The 23,917-nt window shown below is 40.2% G+C and overlaps 1 protein-coding gene and 1 long non-coding RNA gene across 3 annotated transcripts; one reads left to right on the forward strand and one right to left on the reverse strand.

The window, feature by feature from the left end:
* Positions 1–140: 140 nt before the first annotated feature.
* Positions 141–13,284, reverse strand: LOC102684911 (circadian-associated transcriptional repressor). 2 transcript variants are annotated; one of them, XM_006629051.3, is made up of 6 exons: positions 13,165–13,284; positions 9,005–9,524; positions 6,828–6,903; positions 4,708–4,786; positions 2,996–3,122; positions 141–2,295 (listed from the first exon to the last, which is right to left on the reverse strand). In XM_006629051.3, exons 2-6 carry the CDS (start codon positions 9,485–9,487, stop codon positions 1,918–1,920), a joined length of 1,143 nt encoding a protein of 380 aa, XP_006629114.3. In that variant the 5' UTR covers positions 9,488–9,524; positions 13,165–13,284; the 3' UTR covers positions 141–1,917. The 2 variants fall into 2 exon arrangements, with proteins under 2 accessions (XP_006629114.3, XP_015198991.2); XM_015343505.2 differs by lacking the exon at positions 13,165–13,284 and adding an exon at positions 12,934–13,117.
* On the forward strand, positions 13,268–23,303 carry LOC107076953 (uncharacterized). The gene is made up of 5 exons (XR_001478072.2): positions 13,268–13,347; positions 15,924–16,080; positions 16,965–17,930; positions 21,133–21,228; positions 22,672–23,303. It is a non-coding gene; the product is annotated as an uncharacterized lncRNA (long non-coding RNA).
* The last annotated feature ends 614 nt before the right edge of the window (positions 23,304–23,917 follow it).

Here is a 23,917-nt window from a genome sequence, read left to right on the forward strand (position 1 = left end):
AATTAACTTCCATTTGAGACAATCCTATTGAAATGAAATATTGGGTAAATGCACTGATAAGATGCTGAAAGCTCTGATTTAGGAACAAGAACACCAATAAAATAACCATTTTCAATTCAGTTCAGAAATATAATACACTCTTTCACATCAACAAATATAACCACATTTATTTTGAAAGTATAAAATGTCACACTATAAAGGCCACTTTGTAGTGTAAATTAACAACCTGGAACATTGTTCAAAATATTTACACGTAGTAATACCTTTCCCCATTTGGTGGTTTTAGTGTATACATTGTTCAGCCTGTACTGACTTAAATGTTTATTACACTTGACCACAGAATACAGTTGGCAGAGTTTTAATAATTTACTTGCAATACAGAAAATGGCAAGAGCTCAAAGATTCCTGGATTGGTGTGTCTTTTGGAGACGGGTACTCGAAGGTGATCTTTCTTCACAAAACCACTTACAGGCAAAGGTTAACATCAGATGTACAGGCACTATTGGCCTGGACCAACTTTCAATATCTGTAGTTCACATTCTTCATAATGGCACCAGTCAGGGTTTAAAACACCTCATCTGTATCTTTGTGTGTACAAACACTGGCTTATGCCCACCCATCCTAACCCCAGATAGTTTGGCTCATGACAACTCAACTTAAGAGGGTCTTTTTTAACCTCTGACATGGTATCAGCTTGAGGTAGCAGTGTTGTATCAAAATTAATCTAAATTCTAATATGAAGTAACAGTCACATCATTAATGCTTCTGAGAGCTGAAATTACAAACAAAAAAATGCTGCTTGCACACAATCACAACTCAAATCTATCTGGACAATGACTCATTCTTCTTTTTTACCGAGACATCTTAAAGTGTTCCTAAAACACTCTTTACTCATACATTCCATTCCCTTATAAAAGTAATGGCTGTGTCTTACAAATACTCATCCTAGCCCCAACTAATCCCCTGCAATGAGTCTTTGTTCTTAAAAAATGGAAGCTGTTTATATGGAAGTTCCAGAGGAATGACAACAACCAAGCCACTTTCATCTTACCTGTTCTACATCAATAATTCCTTAATTGATTGTTTTTAAAGCTCCATCTATATGTATGCAAAAACCTCTTTCACATTTTCTCCCCCTCTGCTAGCCCATCTCTACCATTGCAGTTGCCCCTAGGTCCCAGCCTCCTTGTCCAACAGGCAGGAGGCTGGGCCTCAGCCAAGCAGGTTAAGCCAAGTTGCACTCTACCTAATTATCAATAGACCTCAAACATCTCATTCTTGGGTGTCATTCCTCATGCAGTCAGCTTCTTATAGAGAAATGCTGATCAGAAAGGTAGTCTTTGGACAAACAACACTTGTCAAAACCAAAAAATGCAAAGTATTCTCAAGAATGTAGAAATTTTTTCACTACTTAATCTCCTTTCTCTTAACCAAACACTCTTTCATCCCAGCAAATTTCAGGTGAATTAAAGATATAAGGTATAATTATAGACTTCTACTACTTCACAGACTCTTTACAGTGAATAATATATTTAGCAACATGTATCACTAATTCGGGGAGTAACTCTTGGCGATGGAAGGTGTCAATACGTACGCCTATGACTGCACAAATAAGGCGGTTTATCAAAATAAACGCAGCTGACTAAACCTCGGCATGGGTAAAAAAGTACGGCTCACATTACGACAGATTTACTTTACTTTCGCCACCACCCTCTGTCCCCAGACCTCGATGTCCTCTGGAGCCAATACACAAGGCCTACGTTCTCTGGTTTGAAGGTTGGAATGGGTTTGCGGTCGCCAGCGTTCAAACCGAACCGATGTCTCGTGTCCTTCCGGCTGTAACTCTAACTTACAGGGGGGCGGGGGTGATGACAGAACCACTGTCCCTCCCCAAAAAGACCAGAGCGACTTCCTATACTAAGAGCAGCCCGTTTCCTTCGCGGACCCTGTCCCTTTATGGCTGATGATGCTCTCCGTAGCTTTCAGCAGTCTTTCCAAACAGGGGGCGTTGATCTTCCCCGGCGGCGGGCGGCGGCCGTCGGTGCTGGAGGAGACCGCGTTGTCCTGCGTGACGTCGCTCTCCCTGGCCGCGGCCCGGTGGCCGAGTCTCCCCAGCGCATGCTCCACAGAGGGGGTACAGATGGGGGAGGTGTGCAGCCACTTTAAGTTTGTGGATGAAGTAGTGCCGGATGGAGGCAGTTCAATATTTCTGTGGGCTTTGTGGCTCGGAGGAAGAACACAAGAAGACGTGGGGCTGGCCTTTGGAGCATTCCGGGTCATCCCGGAGGGAGACATCTAGAAGGAAAAAACTGTTTTAATGATTGTGATTTTTTTTTTCCCCAATTTACAATTGAAAAGCCAGTCCTTATAGTAAATTAGCCATTTCAGACCTACTCTCACTTTGCTTTCAAAATACAGTATGTCAACTGGATTTATATGGGAGCTTTTCTATTCAAGTTTCTGACCAAAAAGAGAAGGATGCTCATAAGTTTGAGGTACTTTTTAAAAAAAAAGATAAGGAACAATGAATGGAAATTTAGTGGAGGCACAGTGAAGAATACATATTGTAGAACAATCTAGTTTTTAGGGTTGAAATGGCTTCTCCAGTGGATAAGTGACTTTGCAATGAAATTGCTAGTGGTCTAAATGGACAGTGAACTCCTCACTGTGTCCGGTGCCACTTCCAACAGAAATCAATACGGCCATCTAGGAATCTCGACTGCTCACAATTACCTCTGAGGTGTGTCAGCGAGGCGGTGTCAAGGGAAATCATATAATTGAACTTTTTTACAAAGCAGAGATCTTCTATGAAATATTTTAACTTGAAAATGAAACGAAGCCCCTGCTCTAAAGGTTATGGAATACGTCCTGCATACAAACCAAACATTCCTTACACTTTCGGTATTAAAAGTGGGTTTTTACATCAAGGAAGCTCTTACCAAATGTCCTTTTCTGCATGAAAAGCCACAGCATAATAACGTGCACAAAAACATACCTTCAGCTTCTTTGAGGGAGGGGTGTCCTGGGTCTCCTCATCAAGGCGTTGGTCACTGGGTTTCACATGAGGGAACCAATTCTTCAGCATCACCTCAACCTGCAGAATGATGTTGATGTATCGTTCGCTGCAAGTTAAGAGCAAAGTGTTTTAGAAAGTGCAACACACCGAGAAGACACATCATGGTCATTTAATATTGATCACAACTATTTTTCTGACCACAATATGAAACACAAAAAAAAAGACCATTGAGAACATACCCTGTGTGGTCTAGCCAGAACAATATGGATTTGGGGCTAATAATAATGAAATAAAATCCTTTATTCAATAAATCTACTTCAGCACATATCAATGTAGCCTGTCTAAAGGTTTCTTAAGAGATGAAGACGTCGTACATATCCAGTCTTAACATTTTAGAGGGGAGGAATTGTCAAAAAAAATCCTTCGCGAGTTTACTCATAATACAACATACATGTCAAACAGTGATAGGTCAGCTAAGAAGGTCTCAAAATATGCCTTAACGCTGTGCCAAAAGGGTCACCAGAGCTTTAAGTGAATAGTTATAATAACGCAAGGCAGCCTTCCAGAAACTCATTAAGGTAGGATCTCAGGACCAAGTTATCTGCAGTCCTTATTAATTCCAATTACTCTAAGACAGATGGTTAATTGGAATTAGGAAGCATCACATGGCTAGAAGCCACCGGCTGTGCTCCCAGCATGTGCTGAATTTCTGCGATAGATTATCCAGAACAATAACTGCTCAGAAAGACAATTGTATTCCCTCCACAGTTTCACTCCTCCAGGCTGTTACCTATTTTTATTTCACTTGTGGGAATGTGACAATGATAGTAACAACCCAGCCTGATAATTCATGGGGGGAGCAGATATTTCCCTCTTTCGTCTTCGTCTTGCATGTGAAGTGGGCAGCTGGGAATCCAGGAATCTACATTAGCATGGCTTCCGTCATTGAAGCACTAAATTTATACCCCATCCACAAGTGAGGAGGTACTCAAGCATTGCCGAACAAGAAAAAGGAAGGTCCTCCTTTAGGTATTCAGATTGCACGTAATTGATTGCATTTAATAAATGGTTTTACAGCACCAAATCTTCTGCAGCTCAAAAGGTCCAGCACTTTTCTCCAATGACTGTTATTTTATAGGAAAACCAGTTTAGATCAGAAACTGATTTTTCAATAACATGCTTAATCTTATATGCCTTTCCTTTTTTCAAAATCATCAAAAACCCAGCAACTGCAAATGAGGTTATTTCAATAAGCTCACTGTAATTCTCATGCTACCTCACCACTCTCCTTTGACATTTTTGCCTGAAGGAAAATCACAGGCATCTTACTGCTGCCTCGAAGCACTACATTTAACATTCCTTGTGGCAAGTGAAGCAATCATTTTCCTAATGAACTAAATGTACTGAAAACTCCAAGACGCTATTCTGTGAAGGTGTGGGAAATCAGACACGCGTTCAAGCAACTGAAAGCTTAAAATCTAGAATAGTCACACTGCTGTACTCCCTGGGAGTTCTGATGGTCACTGTGATGCTATCCTATACGTTCAAATGACATCATTATAGAGAATCTACAGAACAGAGGAGCCACAGTGTGATTAACCCCATTGGCTGTTGTCCGTAGGGTGGATTTGACTGGCTGGGTAAGCAGTCACACCTAGAGAGAACATTAGAAAACCAGTGAATGTAATTACCCCATGCATGGGTTCTGCAGAACACCCATTATTCTCTGGATTCTGTCCATGGCAACACTCTCTTGGAAACTGCTTAGTCCTAAAAAAAAACAAAATACAAATTATTGTGACTAAATCCAGCAGTGAAGTGGAATGGGTTAATGCAGATTAATATAAAATCACTGCTGTGAAAATGTGTGCACAATGAACAATATAAATTGGAAACATGCAACGTGCATTTTACTCCCATAATACATTTTCATATTGTCTGAGAGTTTGTCAGTAACTGTAATGCTTTTAATGGGACTGGTAACTTGTTAAACTTTGTTTTTAGAGGCTGCTGGAAAGATTTTGAAGTTCAAATTCCTTCTGCCCTTTTGTTCCTGTCACTGCCTGTTACTGTAGAATGATGCAAAGTTTTGTTACAGAAATGGAAATGAACTCTTCAACCTGCTCTTCACGTCTTGAACCAACACAAAAAACCCCAAACAATTGGCGTTACTCATCTAGAGGGTCAACTGCTCTCAGTCATTGTGGAAACTCAACATTGTTTCAACAATGTACCATGAGAGTAACTCTATATAAAATCCAGGCTATTATAATAAAGCATGGAATTATGCCTTATATTCACGGGTTTTTGTGCCAAAGGTATGCGTCTCATGGAGACTGAAGCAATGTCTATGTTCACCCACCTTTCTCACTAAGAGAATAAATATTTAAATTTTGCAAATGTAAAACAGCCAGAACTCATTTTACATTTATATCTACTCATAAGTCTGTGGGATGTAACAGGATGTTTCCGACTGATTCTACTGGAAAAAAAGAAAATGACTGAAAACTTCATGAAAATGACGAATACAACAAGAAAGGAAATCTGCAATGTGAAAAAGCACAAGCTGGCTCTACACATACAGTGCTCTGCAAAGGACTTTGACACCTAAGACATAATCAGGAGTTACAGCACACGTAGTTATCAGAGCATCAGAGATCTACTTGGAGCCTGCACTGGTGTTTACGCATATTTAATTTTATTTAACAATTTAGACTGTTACAATCGAACTGGGTTTCTTGTTGCCCAGACTAAGATGCGTCACTTTACAATCTTAAATTCACATTTATTAGAATCTTCAAAAATGTGAACAAAACAACTTAAGGCACGACTACACAAGAGCAGCCAGTACGAAGGGTTATAGTAGCTAAACCATCACATTTACCAGTTGATTCACTGTCAGGTAGTTTGTCATTCATATTTTTCCCTCTCTATACACCACAAAGCTACTGTACTATAAAATATAGATCCATCAGGACTGTTACAGAAGAGACAACTGGCTAAAACTTCACACATCAAATGCATTTCTACTTAACGAAGGAAAAACACTGAGTGATCAGTGCAAAACATGGCCAATTGTCATTGGTCACAGCCTGATGAAGCAGAATGGTGTTTACCAGTAATCTTATCATTGCAAATGCATTCATTCTGCTTGGTTAATTTTACATTTTCAGGAAACATGGAGCTAACATGAAAATTTGAACTGCATCAAATGTATTATTTACAAGTTACAAGTCATTGAACACAACATGTCCTTGACGTGAGGTCCTTTCACAAGCTATGCATCGGTCTTTCAGACTTTTCCAGTTGTGCAGGAAATTATTAATCAGACAGGAAGAGGAAGTCTTGGTAATTACTGCTGTTCTAGTCTGGGGCTGGTAGTAAGAGCACAGTACAAACAAGATGATAAATGTAAGCAAGCAATAATATGAGGGTATATATCTAAGACTGGAAATATCTATGGTATTTAATGTCATTTTACCATATGAAAAGAGTTCATATGGCAATATTGTGTAATTTTCTATACAGAACTACCACAATGAAATGAGAACACAATCTGAACTCTAAAAATATTCCAGTCTGATGCAGGCTGCACGCTTTTCTATCCCAAGAACCCGACAGCTGACCAGCTCTACTGCAAAGCTGCTTTTCCTTTAAATAACTAAATGGGAAAATGAGGCACACAATGTATACTACCCCCAAAGCCCTCAGTTTAATACCATATTTTAATGAATTATGGTAACCTACTAGTGCATCTGAAGGTTGCAGAAAGAAAATGGGACAATACATTTATCTTGGTTAATTCACTTACGCTGTCTGTATCTCCCAGATCGCAAGCCATTCAAGATTGAAGACAGTGGGTGAATGTAGCACTGCAGCTCCATACACTGGAAGAGGAGAACACATCCAAGTCAGGATATTTTCACTGTACATTTTATCCTTTAAATCTCCTTATAGAAGTCTGCTTGTTAAACAATCTTGCATTATGAATTTGATCTTTAAGATGAACTGTAGATGTGTATTTTAAATTTTGGAAAATAAAAACACACTAGCGCATGATAATCAAATAGTAAACATTTTCTTGCTTTGTTATAAATATACCAAAATTAGGAAAAAATACTACAAATAAGAAACAGCCATTTATATTTTTGGTTTACTAAGAAATGTCAAGTTCTGTTATTTATTTAACTTTGAGCAATCTTAATTTGTTAACTTTTAACTTCTATTCATGGTTGGAAGGTCCATTCATGGTCCTTACAACCCAACAAGCTTAATAAGGGAATCAAGCATGATGATCCAATTTCAAAATGTCTTCCCTGTTTTAGAAAGGTATCTAGAGAGAATTTTCCAACTAGGAAGATAAATATTTTAACTGGCAGCATCCAATACTTCAACAAATTCATGTACACATTATAAAAAAGACAGTAACATAACATTTACAATAATGTGCACCGAAAACACATGCTTCCAATAACCACCAATGTGACCTTTTGACCTAAATGTCAATGTCTTACATGACTTGCATCAGTTTCTAAGACTTGTATAGATCTTCTATTCCTAACCAGCCAGAGAAATAATAAGGGCAAAATACTGAATCACACCTTGCTTAATATTGTTAACAGAACTGTAGGAAACTCCACAGTTATCTCTAAAACATACAGATTTTTAGATAGAAAAAGCTGGTTGATATCTTGGGAAACATACTCTAAAGTCCAGAATTTCCATAAAGAAAACAACCAGCAGGCAAAGGTTTTGTATTACTCAACACCAAACCCAGATTGCTTAACCCAAGGGTCTTCCTGTGACACAAGAGATATAAGCAGCACATTCTATGATCATAGAGTGACAACGTATTGCAAAACAGAATCATCTAAGCTTGAGTAACTATTTCTTAAACAGTCTAGATACTCTGAAGGCCTCTGACTCCTTACATCTAAACAGGCTGTGTGTATCTAGAAATGTCCTGTTTGTTCCAATTATTTTTATGTTATTAATCTTCTATCATATATATTAATCAAAACGTCCGTTATGTACAATATAAAATCAACAGATTTTTTTGGTATTGCAGGAGTTACTTAAAAACAGCTTTTCTGCTGTGAACTGTCAGAAATGGAAATCTTTTCATTTTAATGGCTTACACCTTGTTTAAATATTAAATGGCTAATACATCCACAACCCAATTTGAGATTCCAATCTTAATTAAAATCTTCAGCTGTGACCAAAAAATTAACTATTTTGAATTTATGATGATTGGGGAAGGCTAGAAGGCAGTGAGTATGGAGACATGGGTCTGTTATACCGACAAACCAGAGAGGGGCTCCAATGACTCTCCAAGTCAATCTCCTCAAAAAACCCTTAGGGTTTTCTGGACTAAAGGTCTCACTAAAGATCAGATCCTTTATCTAAGAGATGGAAATGCTATTTTACCAATTACAAATCAGACCAAAATTTTACATTAATCCAGGAAAACAAAAACTGAAAAAACTAATTCTGCTCTATATATGTGAAACATCAAGGAATTAATGGATATTTATTCTCAGCATTAGTGTGGACTGGACCGACAACTGGATGAAATTAAAGTCCAGTTCTGCACTTGAAATGGTGATATTTTCCATACTAGTTGTGAAGTGTGGCTTCCACAGTAAAAGACAGAATGAATTGTTCCATTTTAAAACCAGTTCAAAACAGTCAAACCAGGTCATGCAATTTTAAGGTTTAAGAAAAAACAACAACGGGCATTTTAACTAATTCTTTCTGAGACAAGCACGCTTCCTTTCTCAAATCAACTACTCCAAGGTACTTTTCTGAAAGCAAGGGCACTACGAATTCCCCTCGAGGGAAAGATACGCTCACGCTTGACGAATTAGCACCTGACCTGAAAAAAAGGTGAGAAAGGGGGGTGTCGGGTTGTCAGTTCTGTCACTTTTGTTTTGCCTCTCACGGGTTATTTTCCTGTACTGAACCCAAAAGCCAGTCTCTAAAGCTCACCTTGTGAGCAAACATCCTGTCCTGTTCTGACCCGCTGGCCCGGCCACCTTCCCTGTGCTCCGGGTCCCTCAAGCTCCTGTCCCTCTTCCTGTCCGGAGAGCGCTCGGTCCGCCCCAGCGATGGGCAGGACGAAGAGGAGGCCCCCTCCTGCTCTCCCTGGAGGGGCTCCAGGTCTTTTCTCCTGTCCCAGGACCTGTCACGCCTGCGCGGGGCTCCAGCCAGGGCGTAGACCTGGTCACTATCCGCACACGTGGGCACGCTGCCCTTGTCCAGGCCACAGCCGCGCCTGCTCTCCGATGGGGCGCAGTTTGAGTGTGGGGCACAAGGCTCCCGAGTGTCCCCGGCGTGGCACAGATGCTGACGAGGTAAGGGCAATGTCCTCCCTGAATTGGCCCGGTCACAATCGGATTCAAACACGCTGTCACTATCATCGTCGCTGGCCAACCAGTCTATGGAGCAGTCAGAATCTGAAGCAGACATCATCAGCCAGAGGGCCTATCCGCCAGTACTCATCACTGACCTAGAAAGACAAAGGCGTGTTATTTCAACAGCTCTGCTGAGGATCTACCTCGTTCATTCATCCAGTGTGCCCTGTTGCAGCTTGCAAAATGTGTTGGCCTGGCAGCATGGAATATATACCAGAAACACAAACCTCAACATTCCCAGTACCTTTTGTTTGGGTTCCTGTCCCTCTACGTATTGGATCAAGAGGCCAGAAGAAGACCATCAGTCCATTCAACAATCAGCTGAATTAACAGTGGTGAGAGTCATTTTTAATTACTGCAGTATCTGGCGTCATGTTTAGATGCTGTGGTTTGTTCCATGCCTTAAGCAGGTTTTTTTGCATAGATGCACCTACTAATTTACAACTGCTAAATGAAGAAGGGCTCTGCCAAGCAGGAAGATATGAACATGTGCCCCCTGGTAGCACCATATTCCAGCTCTGCTTCCATACAAGACAGATTTAGAGAGATAAGTGGGCTTTTCTGAGCTCATCAACAATGGAACAGGACATCATCTCAGCTTTCCCACCTGTTAATGACATTAATAATTTATCCACGGTTTCCAGCAGAAATGGCCAGTAATAAGAAAAAGGATCAGGAATGATACTTAACATGAAAACATGGCTCATTTAAAAATTAGGCCTTAAATTAGGTCACAAAGCAACCCTAAAATAATAAGGTCTCGTTATTGTAGGCTAAAGTACCGTACAAGAGATTCATTTCAATATTAACTATAATGCAGCCACATTCTGCCCCTGTTAGAAGCACCTTTTTAGGAAGCATTATGAGCTAACACATTAACACAAATAGTGCACGACAAACTCAACTGTTTCAGCACTGGAGGAAGCATGATTTTTGGTTTATTTTATAACTGAGGCTTTGCAGCACTCCAGTTGCAGAAGACAAAATGAAACAAAGGCTTCACTGAGGTATGAAACCACAGGTAAACACTGAGGTAAATTTACCCATTAACCATTAACGGGCTAAGCAAGTTAGCTTAGCTAGATCATCATAATATCTTTTTCTTTGGGATCAGAGAGGCAGCTCCTACCCTGGGTAACATATGCTAGCTGTACTGTCAATCAATTTCCATTTTAATGAATGAATCCAAATCTTAAGGCAAGACATGACACAGTTTGTAGGCAAACTAACTCACATTCCATACTGAAGAATGATTAAAGGTTTCAGTAAACTACAACACAAACATGCAGGAAAACTGCTAAAATGGGGGAGTTTCAAAGAGCCAGTTTTTAGGCGTTTGTTCAAAAATCGTGCAATGATCACCACTTCAAACATTAAGCAGAAAGAATACTAAATATGGTGCCTTCCTTAATCTTAAAGACATCAAAAAAACCTGAAAAACTGAAAGCATCTTCATTCTTTAGCATACAGGCTGACCATAAAATGAAATGGAGTAGAATTAAAATAAAAAGTAAAAACAAATAACCCAGGGTCACGCACAAAGACTTTTAAAAGAGCCTTATAAATCCACAAAACTTTGCTATTCACCAAACAAACCAAAAAAAGAAAAATCTACAAATAAAAATGTATCATAAATAAAGTGTTTCCTGCACTTCTACATAACATTCCTTCCATATATAAACAGTTTGAAACAGCATCATCTTAATTTAACACAATTAAAATCGTCCAACTATCAACCATCAAAATCTAGAAAAGGTATTTTTTTACATTCGTGTCCATTTCATCTTTCAATTTATTAACTTTGAACAGGCTAACTGGCAACGAATGTGCAACACTATTTATTTTTGTTATACTGTAAGTACATTCCAGTTACAGGTCTTTAAAGGCTTCAATGAAAATAAGTCTTTACAGGTTAATCCTCCCTGTTTAAGGAGACCGCTGATCTGAGCCCTGGGATACCGTTATGTAACAACAGCATAGTAAACAAACCATTAATGGTTACATGCTTTTACGAAAACAAACACCTGGATTAAAGGAAACGTCTTAAAAATGTATCAAGATAACCAGTATAAACCGCAGAATTACAAGATCTCGTTGGTAAATCTTCCATGCAGGAGAGATTCATTTAACGTGAACTGCGCAAACCTTACATCTACAGGTTTAGGGGAGATGTTTCACAAATGCGAAATGAACAACCTCCCCTGGCACCTGCTTCTCCTGACGATCAGGGTATTTGCGAGTATCCACAATCGTGCCTGTTGGTCTCGGCCATCTCCTCATCCCCAAACCCTCATAAAGGAATGCATGATTCAATAACGGAAATTACTCCATTTAAACAGCCCAAACGGAAGCTCGACAGAAAACCGTACAACGCTAGCAAACTCGAACACAGACGTTAATTGAAGCATTCACTGAAAATCGGCCGTCTTTATAAATGGGCATCACTGCTTATTGAAGAAATTGTAATATTCATTTGAATATACCGTATGCACGTTTAACTTAACCCAACAACACTGGACATTTTTCAAAGAGTTCCATAATCATGTCGCATTATTTTCTATTGATATAATACTTAACCTTTACTTGCTAGAATAGTTGTAATTATTATTGTTTTAAATAAATTGTAGGACCAGCGTTTCCATCCCAATTCCATCGGTGCATGAGACTTTAAAACAATTTTAAAAAGAAAGGCGCCGTACAGTTAATTTATTCACACCACAATTCAAAGGTTTTGGAAGTTTATAAACGTATAGCGTTTCTCTGCAAATTCCTTCGGTCGAATCTTTCAGACGACCATACCCTCCCTGCCCGCACACTGCACATTTTAGCTCGTCTGCATAACGTGATGGTTTGTCTCTTAAGGTGATACCAATAAACTCAAAGACAAGACTTTATTCACAGCTGGCACCACAGGGGTTGTAATTTGGCATAAAAACAGCCAAACTACAGCAGAACGAGAACCGTGCAGAATGAGGTAAGAGACGGACCCGCCACATTTTCCAGCAAACACAAACGACCTCATCCGTCACGAGAGTCGAGACTTCGGCTAGTGCAAATATTTAAAGATTAAACCGGGGTTGCGTCGTGAGGAAAACTGCAAAACGGAATAACCACAGCACGTGTGCGCCAGGTGTAAAAACTGTCCGACCTAGCATAATAGTAATGGTCAGATGAAAAGTTTAATTCAATCACAGGGCCCTTATTTTTATTTTACCCTAACACCCCGATGATGTCAATCAAATAAAAGATGCGGAAACAAAAGTAATGCACTTGTTTTCCAACTAGCTACAGATTAGGCACTGAAACATTGCTATTTATTAAATTCTTCTTAATCACATCTAAAGAAATAGCTGTGTAGATGAAACGCTCGTTTTCCGCCCTGCCTTTTTTATTTTCTCTCTTGTATAAGAATGAAGAACTTAGGACACATCCAATAAATCGCAGGACTGCTACATTAAGGGATTAAAATGCCGGACTCGATACATGCATGAAGAATTCAGTTACCTTGTCTACCTTTCTTTCAAACCGGACCTTTGAACGGTGCGCACTGTAACACTCCTGCCTTGACTGTTCCCAGGGTATTCCAGAGCAAGTCTGAATACATCTTGATATAAAATGTTACGTAAGTTGAACTTCAGATCGGTTTTTTTCTCCCCCCCATGCACACGTGTCTGACATATTCCTCCTCCTGTCGGCCTGGGTAGCATGCGGTTATATGAAGCGACGGTATCATACCTTAGCAGGAGTGAGTGAATCGCGCTTTCCTTTGTTCAGCAGTAAATCCACGCACTGGAGTGCTGTAGCAGCCAGTCGCTCCAGCGAGCTGAGGTGGGTTCAAGGATCTCGGCCGGCGGAGGCACCCCCGTGTAACTGCTCCCAAGGCAACGTGTCTGGGGAGGCGGGCGCAAACAGGCGCAGGTTTGTGATTTGCGCTTTCAGACCAGTGTCTGACAAATGGAGCTGACGATGGGGTCCACCTCCACCCGATAGGCGAGGAAGGCTTACATATTTAAATGACATGGAAATTACGAAAACACGTGGACACGAGGATCGGTTTCATTGCGACAGGCTGGGGCTGAGAGTCAAACTGTGTTTTTCTTTTCTTTTGTTCTCGGTGGCTAACTTTTCCTCCCTCCTGATGCCGCCCGGCTCGCTGCGCCGCCGGAGGGGGACGCCTTCCGCTCCCGAGCGTTACTCCGACTGGCGCCCATGGTGGCAGCAAAGCCAGCGGGCATCTGTTGCAGTGAAGAGAACTAAAACTTTGGCATCGTTTTATTAAAATTGATTGGAAATGAATATTCGGTGTAATCGTAGACAAGGCAGGGGCTAAAAGAGATGGGGGGGATGGTCGGTGGTAAAGTGCCCTTCAACGGACGGTTGAAATTCACCCTCATTTAATTTATGTCAACCGTAGTCAAAGGCCGTAGGCAGTGCCTGTCTAATGACTGGGGTGTACAGAACAATCTGTGATTTCACAAGCGCACAAATGCAGGTGTGGCGATATCAGATTGGCCCGGTAGGAAGATCATTGCTGTGTGGATAGTTAATCCGATTGCGCCACCGCAGAGCGACCTGGCCTTGCCTTCCGCATTGCGTCCTCACAGCACAATAGGCAGTTGCCTATTGTGGCCGGCCACCGGGATGAATGAGTGAACGGGTGGGTGGGTGAGTGAGTGAATGAATTGCACCCACGCCCGGGTACACCGTGTCTGCCATCAGGACACGTGCGCCCCGGCTCGCTGGCACGGCGCGGTGTTGACATTGTAGATCAAGTTGCTTAGTGTCTGCCGAGCTGTACCTGTTTTATAAACTTTGCCCCCACTTGATTAAATTGTTACTTTTTAAAAAAACGCCAACTAGAAGAAAAAGTAAAGCATCCGTTGCAAGATAACCAGTAAAATGATTTAGGGAATACATCCCACCAAAGCAATAGTAACCGCGAATAAATCCCCCCTCACCACACACACACACCTTTCTTAAAGTTAAGAGAATGACATTATTAAGATTTTTTCTAAATTGCTAATGTAATTGTTAAAGGAGTATAAGATGCATTTAAAGTTGCATTGGCGTGGGCCTTTTTCGTTTCACTGAGCTCATGCTTTATCTTGGATTAAAATAATTAAATTCCTTTACGTTTCGTTAGTTCTTTATGTATTGAGAAAAATCTTGAATACTTTAAGATTAAAGAAGTTTTTCAGTAGAGTGTTGCATAGTCTCTTTCCAAAGTTCTCCTAACTCCCCTAAAAATTAACGTTCCTTTGATTTTCGACAGGCCTGTAACTACTGTCCCGAACGATCAGAAATGTTTGATTTGACTTTTAGAGGAAGCGATAAAGATCACAGTTAAAAGGTGGAAGAAATGTTCCTCTTTCAGACCGTTTTTAAAACTTACGTCTCTCTTTTTATAGGATCGTTATGTCAAGAGCAGAAAAGCCACGTTTAAAGTTTTGCTTTGGAAAGGAAGTTGTGTTTGACGTGGGACCGAACTGACAATAGCAGACGACGTGAGCTCTAAATTTAAACCCACCCGAAATGCCGGATCTTGCGTGTTTTAAGCATTTACAATAACCGTCCTTTCAACATTTTAACCAGGGCCTTTCATTTCTGGAGCGCAATCAGAAGCAAATCTTTACACACCAAACTGAACACACTAGTTAAATACTGTACTTTCAGTGCTGAACACGCCTCCATAATATGAATTAAATCGCGGATACAAAATCTAACATATAAATACTATACAAAAAATCATTTTAATTAAGGTCTTGACAAAACACAAATCTCCAAACGTGTTGCTAATAACCGCTGCGTGTTTCAGGTTCTGTTTCGCTCTCTGTTTGAATGTGTTGAATCGAGAATTTCATTTGTAACCAGTTCGACCTATATGTAGCTGACAAATGAGATAATATGTCACAATATTCAGCTTAATAGTGTATCTTTGACAAGGTTATTGTCTTCATCTTGTACCAAAAATGGCTCTATATTTCCTTTCCTTTGTGGTCATTTCACAGTTGATAGTAACTTTCGTCCTTGAACTGTTGTGTGTTTATCTCAGATTCCTGTTTCCGCAGTGATACTTTGATACTGACTTACCTTTCACCACAAAATGTGAATCTAAACTAATATCTATTAAATTATCAATAGTAATATTAGTGTTTGCCATATGCAATCAAGCTATTTTTGAGGAGCATTGCTCCAAAACAAAAATACATACTTTTCTGCCTTTGTGGAGTTTTTTTTTCATAACCAATGGAATGAAGGATTTCTCTGTTCGTCATCCCTTTCATTGTCTCAGAAAAATGTCACTTCTGGCAGCAGCTCATTTTTAATCTTTCTACCAGTTGTGCTGTCTGTCTGGAAGTAGATGATTTTGCTAGGTTGTTTATCTGCTTGTTGTTCAGGCTTGAGGTTTGAGCCAGCACGCAGTCACGTCTTTGAACCCGGCGGCGGAAAGTTCTGCTTGTGTGAGCCGCGTCTCTGTCTTTTCTTATTTTTAGCTGATCGTTACGTGAATGAAGCAGATCTGAAACAGGGAGAAGACGCAGCCAGTGACTCACGAAGGCTCTCATTTGCTGCTTCCAAACCGTTCTGGTGAGAGGCCAGATGAGGATGTGGAGCCTGAAGCGAATGAGTCATAACCCCTCACAGAAAAACGTGAGTCGAAGTGGGAGACACCCGCCCACATCCTCTCCTTTCAGTCCTTGGCTTTTTAATTGAAAAGCATGGTTAATGCAATCACTAGCAGGAACAAAGTGTCTCTTTTCCTTGCCCTCCCCTCTTTTTTTTTTTGGTTCGAAAGAATTCCACGTGAGCGGTGAGGCTGTGAAAACGGCAGAGTGCAATTTGGACAGCGCAGAGACGCCCTCCAGACAGTTTTAACAACGGGGTGCAATCCTGTCTGGTTCAAATGTGTGCTGGGAGAGGTTTCAGAAAGCCTGATGTTTCTTTATGGTAGTTGGTGGAGCCATTTATAGAGCTACAAGTTGGCAATCACTGGTTAAGTTAAAGGCAGGTTAGATACAGTTCCAGCAGTTCATAAATTTAGCCTATTGAGTGCCAACGAGTTTGTCATTTAAACCGAGTATGCATAAGGAGCAGTGTTTGCAGACCAGTATTTAAAACATTATTATTGGAATCCTGATTGTTTTTCACTGCTGTCTCCAAATGAAGCTGTGAGCCTTCTGAAAAAAAAAAACCCATGTACAACCCATAGCCCCCACCCCTGCTTTCTCAACGCCTTCCACTCAAAGGACACGCTTTTATGAGCATTTTGTTTCTTGTTTAGATTGAAAAATGAATGTGAAAGCAGGTGCTTTTTGTCAGTGTAATGTGTCAAGTTTCCCGGTTTCTTTCTGCCATAGATAAAATAACACATGTAATCCACAGTGCAAGCAGAAATGGCCCATTTTCTATTTCTGCCATTTACATGTGGCAGTTCATGTGAAAAAAATAATAATTTCAAACCTCCACATTTGGGCCTGTCTGAAACCAAATGATCCCACATTCTCATACTGACTGATTTAAATATTCTTTTACAGATCTGGAAGACTTTAACACCTGTCTTCACGTACAGATGTCCAGCTGTTCCAACCTCCCTCTCTGCCCCAGGCAGACACTACAAACAAGGAGATTCTCATTTCAATATCCAAGAAGCTTTTCTTCATTTCAACATACTAAGCTGATCTAATTCTGTGATCACTGGAACTTGATAATCTTTTTACAATTGAGGATTCAAAAGAAGCTTTTGATTGAAGTTATAGTTAGAATATTTTGAAGTCCAGAGCAAAATCACAAAACTAAGAAACTAGTCAATGAGGGGAAGATATAAGGAGACCAACAGAAACCTAGGATATACAGTTAAAATGTAGAAGTTAAATCAAAAGAAATAATAAGACTTCATTAATATATTAACTATTGTGTTTTTATTTTCTTTACCTTGTTATGTTACACATAACATATTGCTGCTCTGGATGTCCAGAAAAGTCTTGAACAGTGAAGACTGCAAGGAAAGTGATTCCAATATTCCCAATCTTCATTGTGAATTGATGAAGTCAACCCACCGGACGTCCTCAGAATCAGGTTCAAAACATGAACCTGAGAACACAGGTGGAAGCTATGGAGAAGGGTACCACTGTGTCAGGGGCATAGTGAGTCACAGAGCTGAGAACAGCAGGCACTTCTCTACACAAAGATGAGTGGGAGCATGGAACAAGTAGGGAACCGTGCAAAGGCTGGGTGAGACTTTTAGATCAATTAGCTACTCACAACTAAATGAACTAGATGGACTGAATGCTCTCTTCTTTTTCGGGTTTTCCTTGTGTTTTCATGTTCTAGCACACGGCCTGTGTTTTAAGCAGGTCAGGGGCGACTGGATCATCCTGTGCCGTGTATTATCAGACCCATCCCATTACAGTTCGGTCTGCACTTCGAACCAGTCCTCTACCCCTACATGCCAGGCCTCTTGGATTCTTCCAGCTGAAGCCCCACTGTCTCAACACGTACAGGTATGGTATTCGTGAAAAAAGCCAATCCAGTTTAATTAACCACACTTTTTCCTGACAATGCCAAACATCATTTTTTGAAAGCCTGTCACAGGACACCAATACAGTTGACAGCCTGTAAGGAGGCATTCCTTCTTGGTGACATGCAGAAACCCAGCATCTCTTCACCACTGAGTCAGGGGCGTAATGAGTCACAGAGCTGAGAGCTGGCACTCTGATTTAAAAGAGCTTTCACAAAGCAGGGATGATTCACACGTGGATCCGGAACCATGCGAAGAATCACTCTTTTTTGGTCTCATTCATAAAAAGAAGAAAACCTTGCCATGTTCTTTTGCATGCTCGGTCTCACAAAGACTCTTTTAATCAGTCTTTTCAAGTTTGTGCCCGCAGATGATAACGCAGAGCTATTTATCACAGACGTTTTTTGTAAAATACCACCAAGTGACGGCCTTTACATCTCCAAAGACTAATTAAAGATAAAAACTGGATGAATATGCAGTTACAGAAACCAAGCCCTCCTCCTCTGATGAGGATAATGGTTTTAAACAGGTCTGTGGTGAAGGAACGCGTTTCTGCACTGCTTCATTTAGCAGCTGTTCCCTGCTCTTTGAAGGCAAGCAGTGCAGGTTTGGTCTAGTTTATTGGTGTACCACCCCCGCTTTTCTTTTCTTATTTGAAAGAAGAGTGCTCTCTTCATCCAGGTATTGGTTTTGTGTTTCATCACAGGGATAGATCAGATGGCACCAAAGAATCTGAGAACCTGGCTACTGTGTGCCCATCATCAGGGTATTTTCTGGCATGACAGCTGGTTATTGATGTTCACGATTTTGCACGTTACACAGTCGGAGGGATGAATAAATTGTAGCCCGAGCTGTCCCAGAAGCTGCCATACAGAAAGAAGCATGCTGTGGTTGTCAGTAGCACGTGAGGCAGTGTAGACAGTGAAAACCGAAGATTCCCAGTGCTCAGTTCGTTAGTGGGAACAAAACAGGGATTAAAGAGATCATTCAACCAGGAAGCAGACGGCACCACAGATGACCACAGTGAAGTCATGCCTTACTTCACCCAACTTTAAAATGTCTTTTGTTATTAGTAACATTTACTTTGTTCATTAAGGACTGAAGTTCTCCAGTCCGCTTAACTACAGAAACCAAGCTGAGCTCAGGTCTAATGAGCCACTGTGGCTCTGGTATTGACTTTACCTTACAGTGTGACAGAAAACATTAAGCATTTCTAAGAATTCAATTCAGACTTTGCTGAAATGGTGAATGCAAGTACAGGGTTGAGAAACTCTTTCGTTTGTGCTTAGGAATTTTAATAAATATGCTTTTACCTACTCCTGCAATAAAAAGGTAAAATGGTTCAGGGATCTACTGGATGCAAGACACACACACACACATGCTGGAGAAGTGAAATTGTGAAATTGTTTTTTTTTAAGGATTTCTAAAGAGGAGTAAGTAATTCAATGTACAGTAGTATCTGTTTGTTTTTATGTTCTTGTGTCCTGTGCACCCGATGCTGTGTAAATGCACAAATATGCATCCTGAGATTAAGTCGCAGAAAGACATTTGGGTCATATGGACTGTATAAAAAATGACCACCGTATTATTCTTGTATATTGAATTGGCATTAAATTGGGTAGCACAATACTAAGGTAAAGCATTTCAAAGACATAGTGCTGCTTGCTCTTTATATTCTTGTTAGATCGTACTAGAGGGAGAAGAGCCTGTGAAAACTGAAAGTGTGAGTCAATTATAGTCACTTTTATAATGTGAAGGCAGTGTTAGTCACAAACACCCTGCCAGATCATAGTGCTCTTTATTGACTTTAAGAACATGACAATTAGTCTCAGCTAAGATGTGTCTTGGCAAGCTCTGACTATTTTCCAATTCATCAGCTCAGCTCAGTGTTTCACCACACTGGACAAAACAGATTTGATGTAAAAATGATTTACATTTAGATTAAAAAAATAAACTTTAAAATTAAATTAAATAATCGAATTACTGTCCTAAAGTCTTATTAAAGGCCTGATTCATAAACAGTGCTAAATGAAGTACTAAAAGATGCAATAGCTTAAACAGCAAGTAAGAAACAATAGCTTCTGAAAACCATTGCAGGTCAAAGCAACTATTCTTTGTGAAAAAATAATTAACTAGACTCGGATACTATAAAGAAAATTGTCCATTGCAGTTTTACTTTTAGCTTTTAATGATCTAATAATACATATTTTAAAATAAGTCATTTTAAGTGATTTAATAACATCTATTTAAAGAACTAAGAATTTGTTTGATCCCTTTTAAACAAATATTGCCATTAATTTGCTTGTCTTCCATTCCATTATTAAGCGTAGTTAATGCGTATGGCAGGGGCTAAAGTTTGTTTCAATTCACCTATTCGTTCAGCAACAAAAGTTACCAGGAGCGCTCCAGCTCAGAAGTACCAAATTGCCTGCCGCCAGCCAGTATCTGTCAGTTCTTCACAAATCGTCTGTTTCTCCCAACCCTGTGAAAGGTTAATGGGCACACTGGTGGAAAGAGGGCTCAGTCTCAACAGCAATTCGAGTTTGATTCCAAGGCCTTCGGTTCAACCCTGTGGGTGGTACTTTAAAGGTCTGCTTTCTCCTTTTTCCTGAAGATGCAGAAGTCAGTCACATGTTCCCAGGAAATTTAGCCCTGCCCTGTTTTCAACACTGTTCACATGGAGGCTGAATCTTCGGCAAGGAATCACAATTGAATCTTTAATGGCAGTTTGTAAATGTCTGAACCGCTGCCAGTACAATTCAAGTGACACCGAGATATCTAGCTTCAAGGCTGAAAGCAACATGTGACTGGAGTGTATTTTAACACAGTTATGTAACTTCAGATCAGTCCACATACAGATGAGTAGGCTACACATGATGCTGAAAACCGTGAAGGCTCCACCAGTGAAATTAGCTTTATGAATTGTTGCATAATTCTTCACAGAGTCTCCCTTATCAGCAATGTCATTTGCTGTGGCTTGTATCTAAATGGATGTTCTGTATTTATGTGCACTGCTTCTCATTTATTACATCTACATTTTATTTTTCAATTGGTTCCTTTATCTTTGTTCTGTACATTTCTGTCAATATAGTAGGTTTATGTGTGTAAAATGTTCTAGTTCTCGACTTTTATGATCATGTTATTTCAAATACAAATATTTTCTTCTTCTTTATTTTTAAATATAGCTTTTCAAACTTTCCCTCTACGTGTGTAGAAGTGCATCTCATACTTGAAGATCACCACACAGTGGGGCCATCGCCAAATCAACACCACAGACCAGTGTACGTTTGACTTGATGTACATGTGATCATGTCCTTTTGTCTGTCCATGTGGGCATTTCTGTGTAGGTCTTTAATAAAGATGCCTACTTCTGTATTCACCATATGACAGCACTACAGTGGCTGGATACGCACTGATAAATTTCAACTGCTGATAAACGGCACTAGCAGTCAATTCCACAGATGCTGATAAGGTGTAGTCTGCTTTAGGTCTCTCATGAAGCTAAGAGGTTATATCTCATTCCCAAGGACAAACATTGGCAGAACACCAAAGAGTTAGTCACAGCAAGGAGCTGAGCATAAGAAAAGTACAACTAGACCTGCAGTCGTTGTCCATTTGTCCTCAGCTGCATGATTTTGTTTAAATACCAATGGGAAAGTGGGTTTTTATACTCATTTATAATGTTACAGAACATTTACTTCAAGATAAACGAACCGATAGATTATCTTAGCACATACAGCACCTAAAGATTCCATGTTAAGTTGATGTTCAAATGGTCCAGAGGCGAGACTGCAGTCTGGCCACTGATAACCAGTTTTGTGAAAAGTATTCAGTATTGACACAGATAGAACTGGAATTCTAACCAACTTGAAAATGGAAATGTGTCACTTCTAGTCATTATCATTGCCTGTATGGCTATGATTCAGTTAGAATAATATTTCTCCCTGCACTGCAACTATCCTTAGGCAGTGATCTGCGTTTTGTGTTGAGCATACGAACAAAAACGTGGGGTTTACATAAGATATATTTATTGGGCTCCAGCAACTATGACCATACAGTTGCATAACTTTGCGAGGCCCATATTAGGATTATAAATCTTTTGTTTGGACTCCATCCCAAGCCTTAAAAGTTAAAAAGTACCTGGACTGTTTCCAGAAACCACTATTTTTTGTGGGATAGCCTTGAGTAGAAGGGGCTCTGTTTCTGGCTGGAGTTCTTCTTAGTGAGGCCAAGCCTTTGAAAACGTTCAGGCCCCTTCAAAAAGCAGGCATTGACAAGCTCCAATAAGTGAGCTAATTGGTCTTAATTATTCTTATTTCATCATCTTTGATCTCATTTTAGAAGCATGTTACATTCTGGTAAGGTAATACCACAGTAAGCAAACAGATAATATATTTAATCATTGATTTATGAGATTTATAACATTTTTTACAATAAAAGTGCAGACATTTGAAGTATAAGGTTTGCATGTTTGAAAAAATGGATGCTGAACATTAAGGTCCAGTACACCACAGAAAAATGCTAAACAAATGAACAGTAAAGGAACACAATGTAGTAATCGCTGCTATAATTCTGTTTTTTTTTGTGTATTTTCCAAAATGCGCATAGACAGGACTAATAAATCTGAAACTGAGTGTTTTCCAAAGTACAGAGAGTGAAAGACCGATGTGTTATGTTCTTGTAAAACTGGAATGACTTAGGAAGAACTTGTCTGTCTTTAATAGTTCTTGGAAGAAGACAAATGACCTTTTCTTCGGAGATGAGCAATAAGAACACCAAACACGGGAGAGAACTAAAGACTAGCAAACAACTTGAGTCATTGTGGCGGATCTATCCGGGTGGGCAGTCCGGGCGTCTCGGCTTCACTGGTTCTGATGTCACTGTGTGTGATAGCACTACTGGGGCCAGTGGGAGATGCTAAATCCCTGTGGGACCTGGCAGCATGGTGAGCTGAGGACAGGGAATAGGTGACTTGTGTCTTCTGATCCTGGAGCAGATCTGGAGTGTGGAGTGTGTCTGACCCCTCCTCTGACCTCAAGGACTTTGCTGCCCTGTGAAATGGGAGCCGGGTGCATTTCACGCTTCATACAGCCCATTAAAAGGGGAGACTTACAGGTCCACATTTAAAGTTGATCACTGCTTTTCCCTCATTCTGAGTAAGTCTTCCTTTAGTTCCTGCTTTTCAATCTCGCTATGTTTTACATTAGGCCTAAATAAGAGGAAGTCAAGAGTCAGCAGCAACAGTTGTTTTCAGCAGCAACACTGAAGTCTGCAGCTCAGTTAAGGTGATTTCGAGAGCCTATATGCAAATCTTCAGTATTGTTATTGTTTAATAAGGTTCTGTCACATCCATATCTAAATATTAGACAGAAAACTGTAAAATGCAGGAAGTGCAACTGTATTATCAGATTTTCCTTCATTCTTAACAGATGGTTTATAACATAACCCAGTGTAGAAAAAGACATCACCCACACCACAGACCACAGGGAAAAGAGAGAGCTGCCCTACATTCGATGTGTATTTGTACATTTCATGGCAATCAAATAATTTGCTAGTGGCAGACTCTAACCCAGCTGGTACCTGATGAAGAATGAATAGTGCCTTTCTTCCATTTTTGATATTCTGTATAATGGGGGCTGAGATATTGGACACCTGATTGATTCAGAACCTCCAGGGCAGTTCCACCAGTGTCTTGGCCAAATTTCCCCCTGGCCTTTACCAGTCATGGCCTCCTAATAATCCCCATCTCTGAACTGGCTTCATCACTGCTCTCCTCCCCACTGAGAGCTGGTGTTGGGTGAGTGTACTGGAGCATTATGGCTGCCGTCACATCATCCAGGTGGAGCTGCACACTGGTGGTAGTAATAATAAATAATAATAATAATTAATAATAATAATAATAATAATAGCTTACACTGGACACTCCACTCAAAGCGCTTTATAGGTAATGGGGACTCCCCTCCACCACCA

The sequence above is a fragment of the Lepisosteus oculatus genome, chromosome 5 (genome assembly GCF_040954835.1).
Source record: "Lepisosteus oculatus isolate fLepOcu1 chromosome 5, fLepOcu1.hap2, whole genome shotgun sequence".
Lineage (NCBI taxonomy): Eukaryota > Metazoa > Chordata > Actinopteri > Semionotiformes > Lepisosteidae > Lepisosteus > Lepisosteus oculatus.

What these genes read in the sequence shown, in the direction of transcription:
- LOC102684911 (XM_006629051.3), bottom strand. Translation starts at nt 9,487, where the DNA reads ATGATGTCTGCTTCAGATTCTGACTGCTCCATAGACTGGTTGGCCAGC. An exon ending in ACAGGATGTTTGCTCACAAG is followed by an intron (nt 6,904 to 9,004) that starts GTGAGCTTTAGA and finishes CTCCTCTTCCAG; the next exon opens with TGTATGGAGCTGCAGTGCTA. An exon ending in CTGCAGAACCCATGCATGGG is followed by an intron (nt 3,123 to 4,707) that starts GTAATTACATTC and finishes CTTAACTTGCAG; the next exon opens with CGAACGATACATCAACATCA.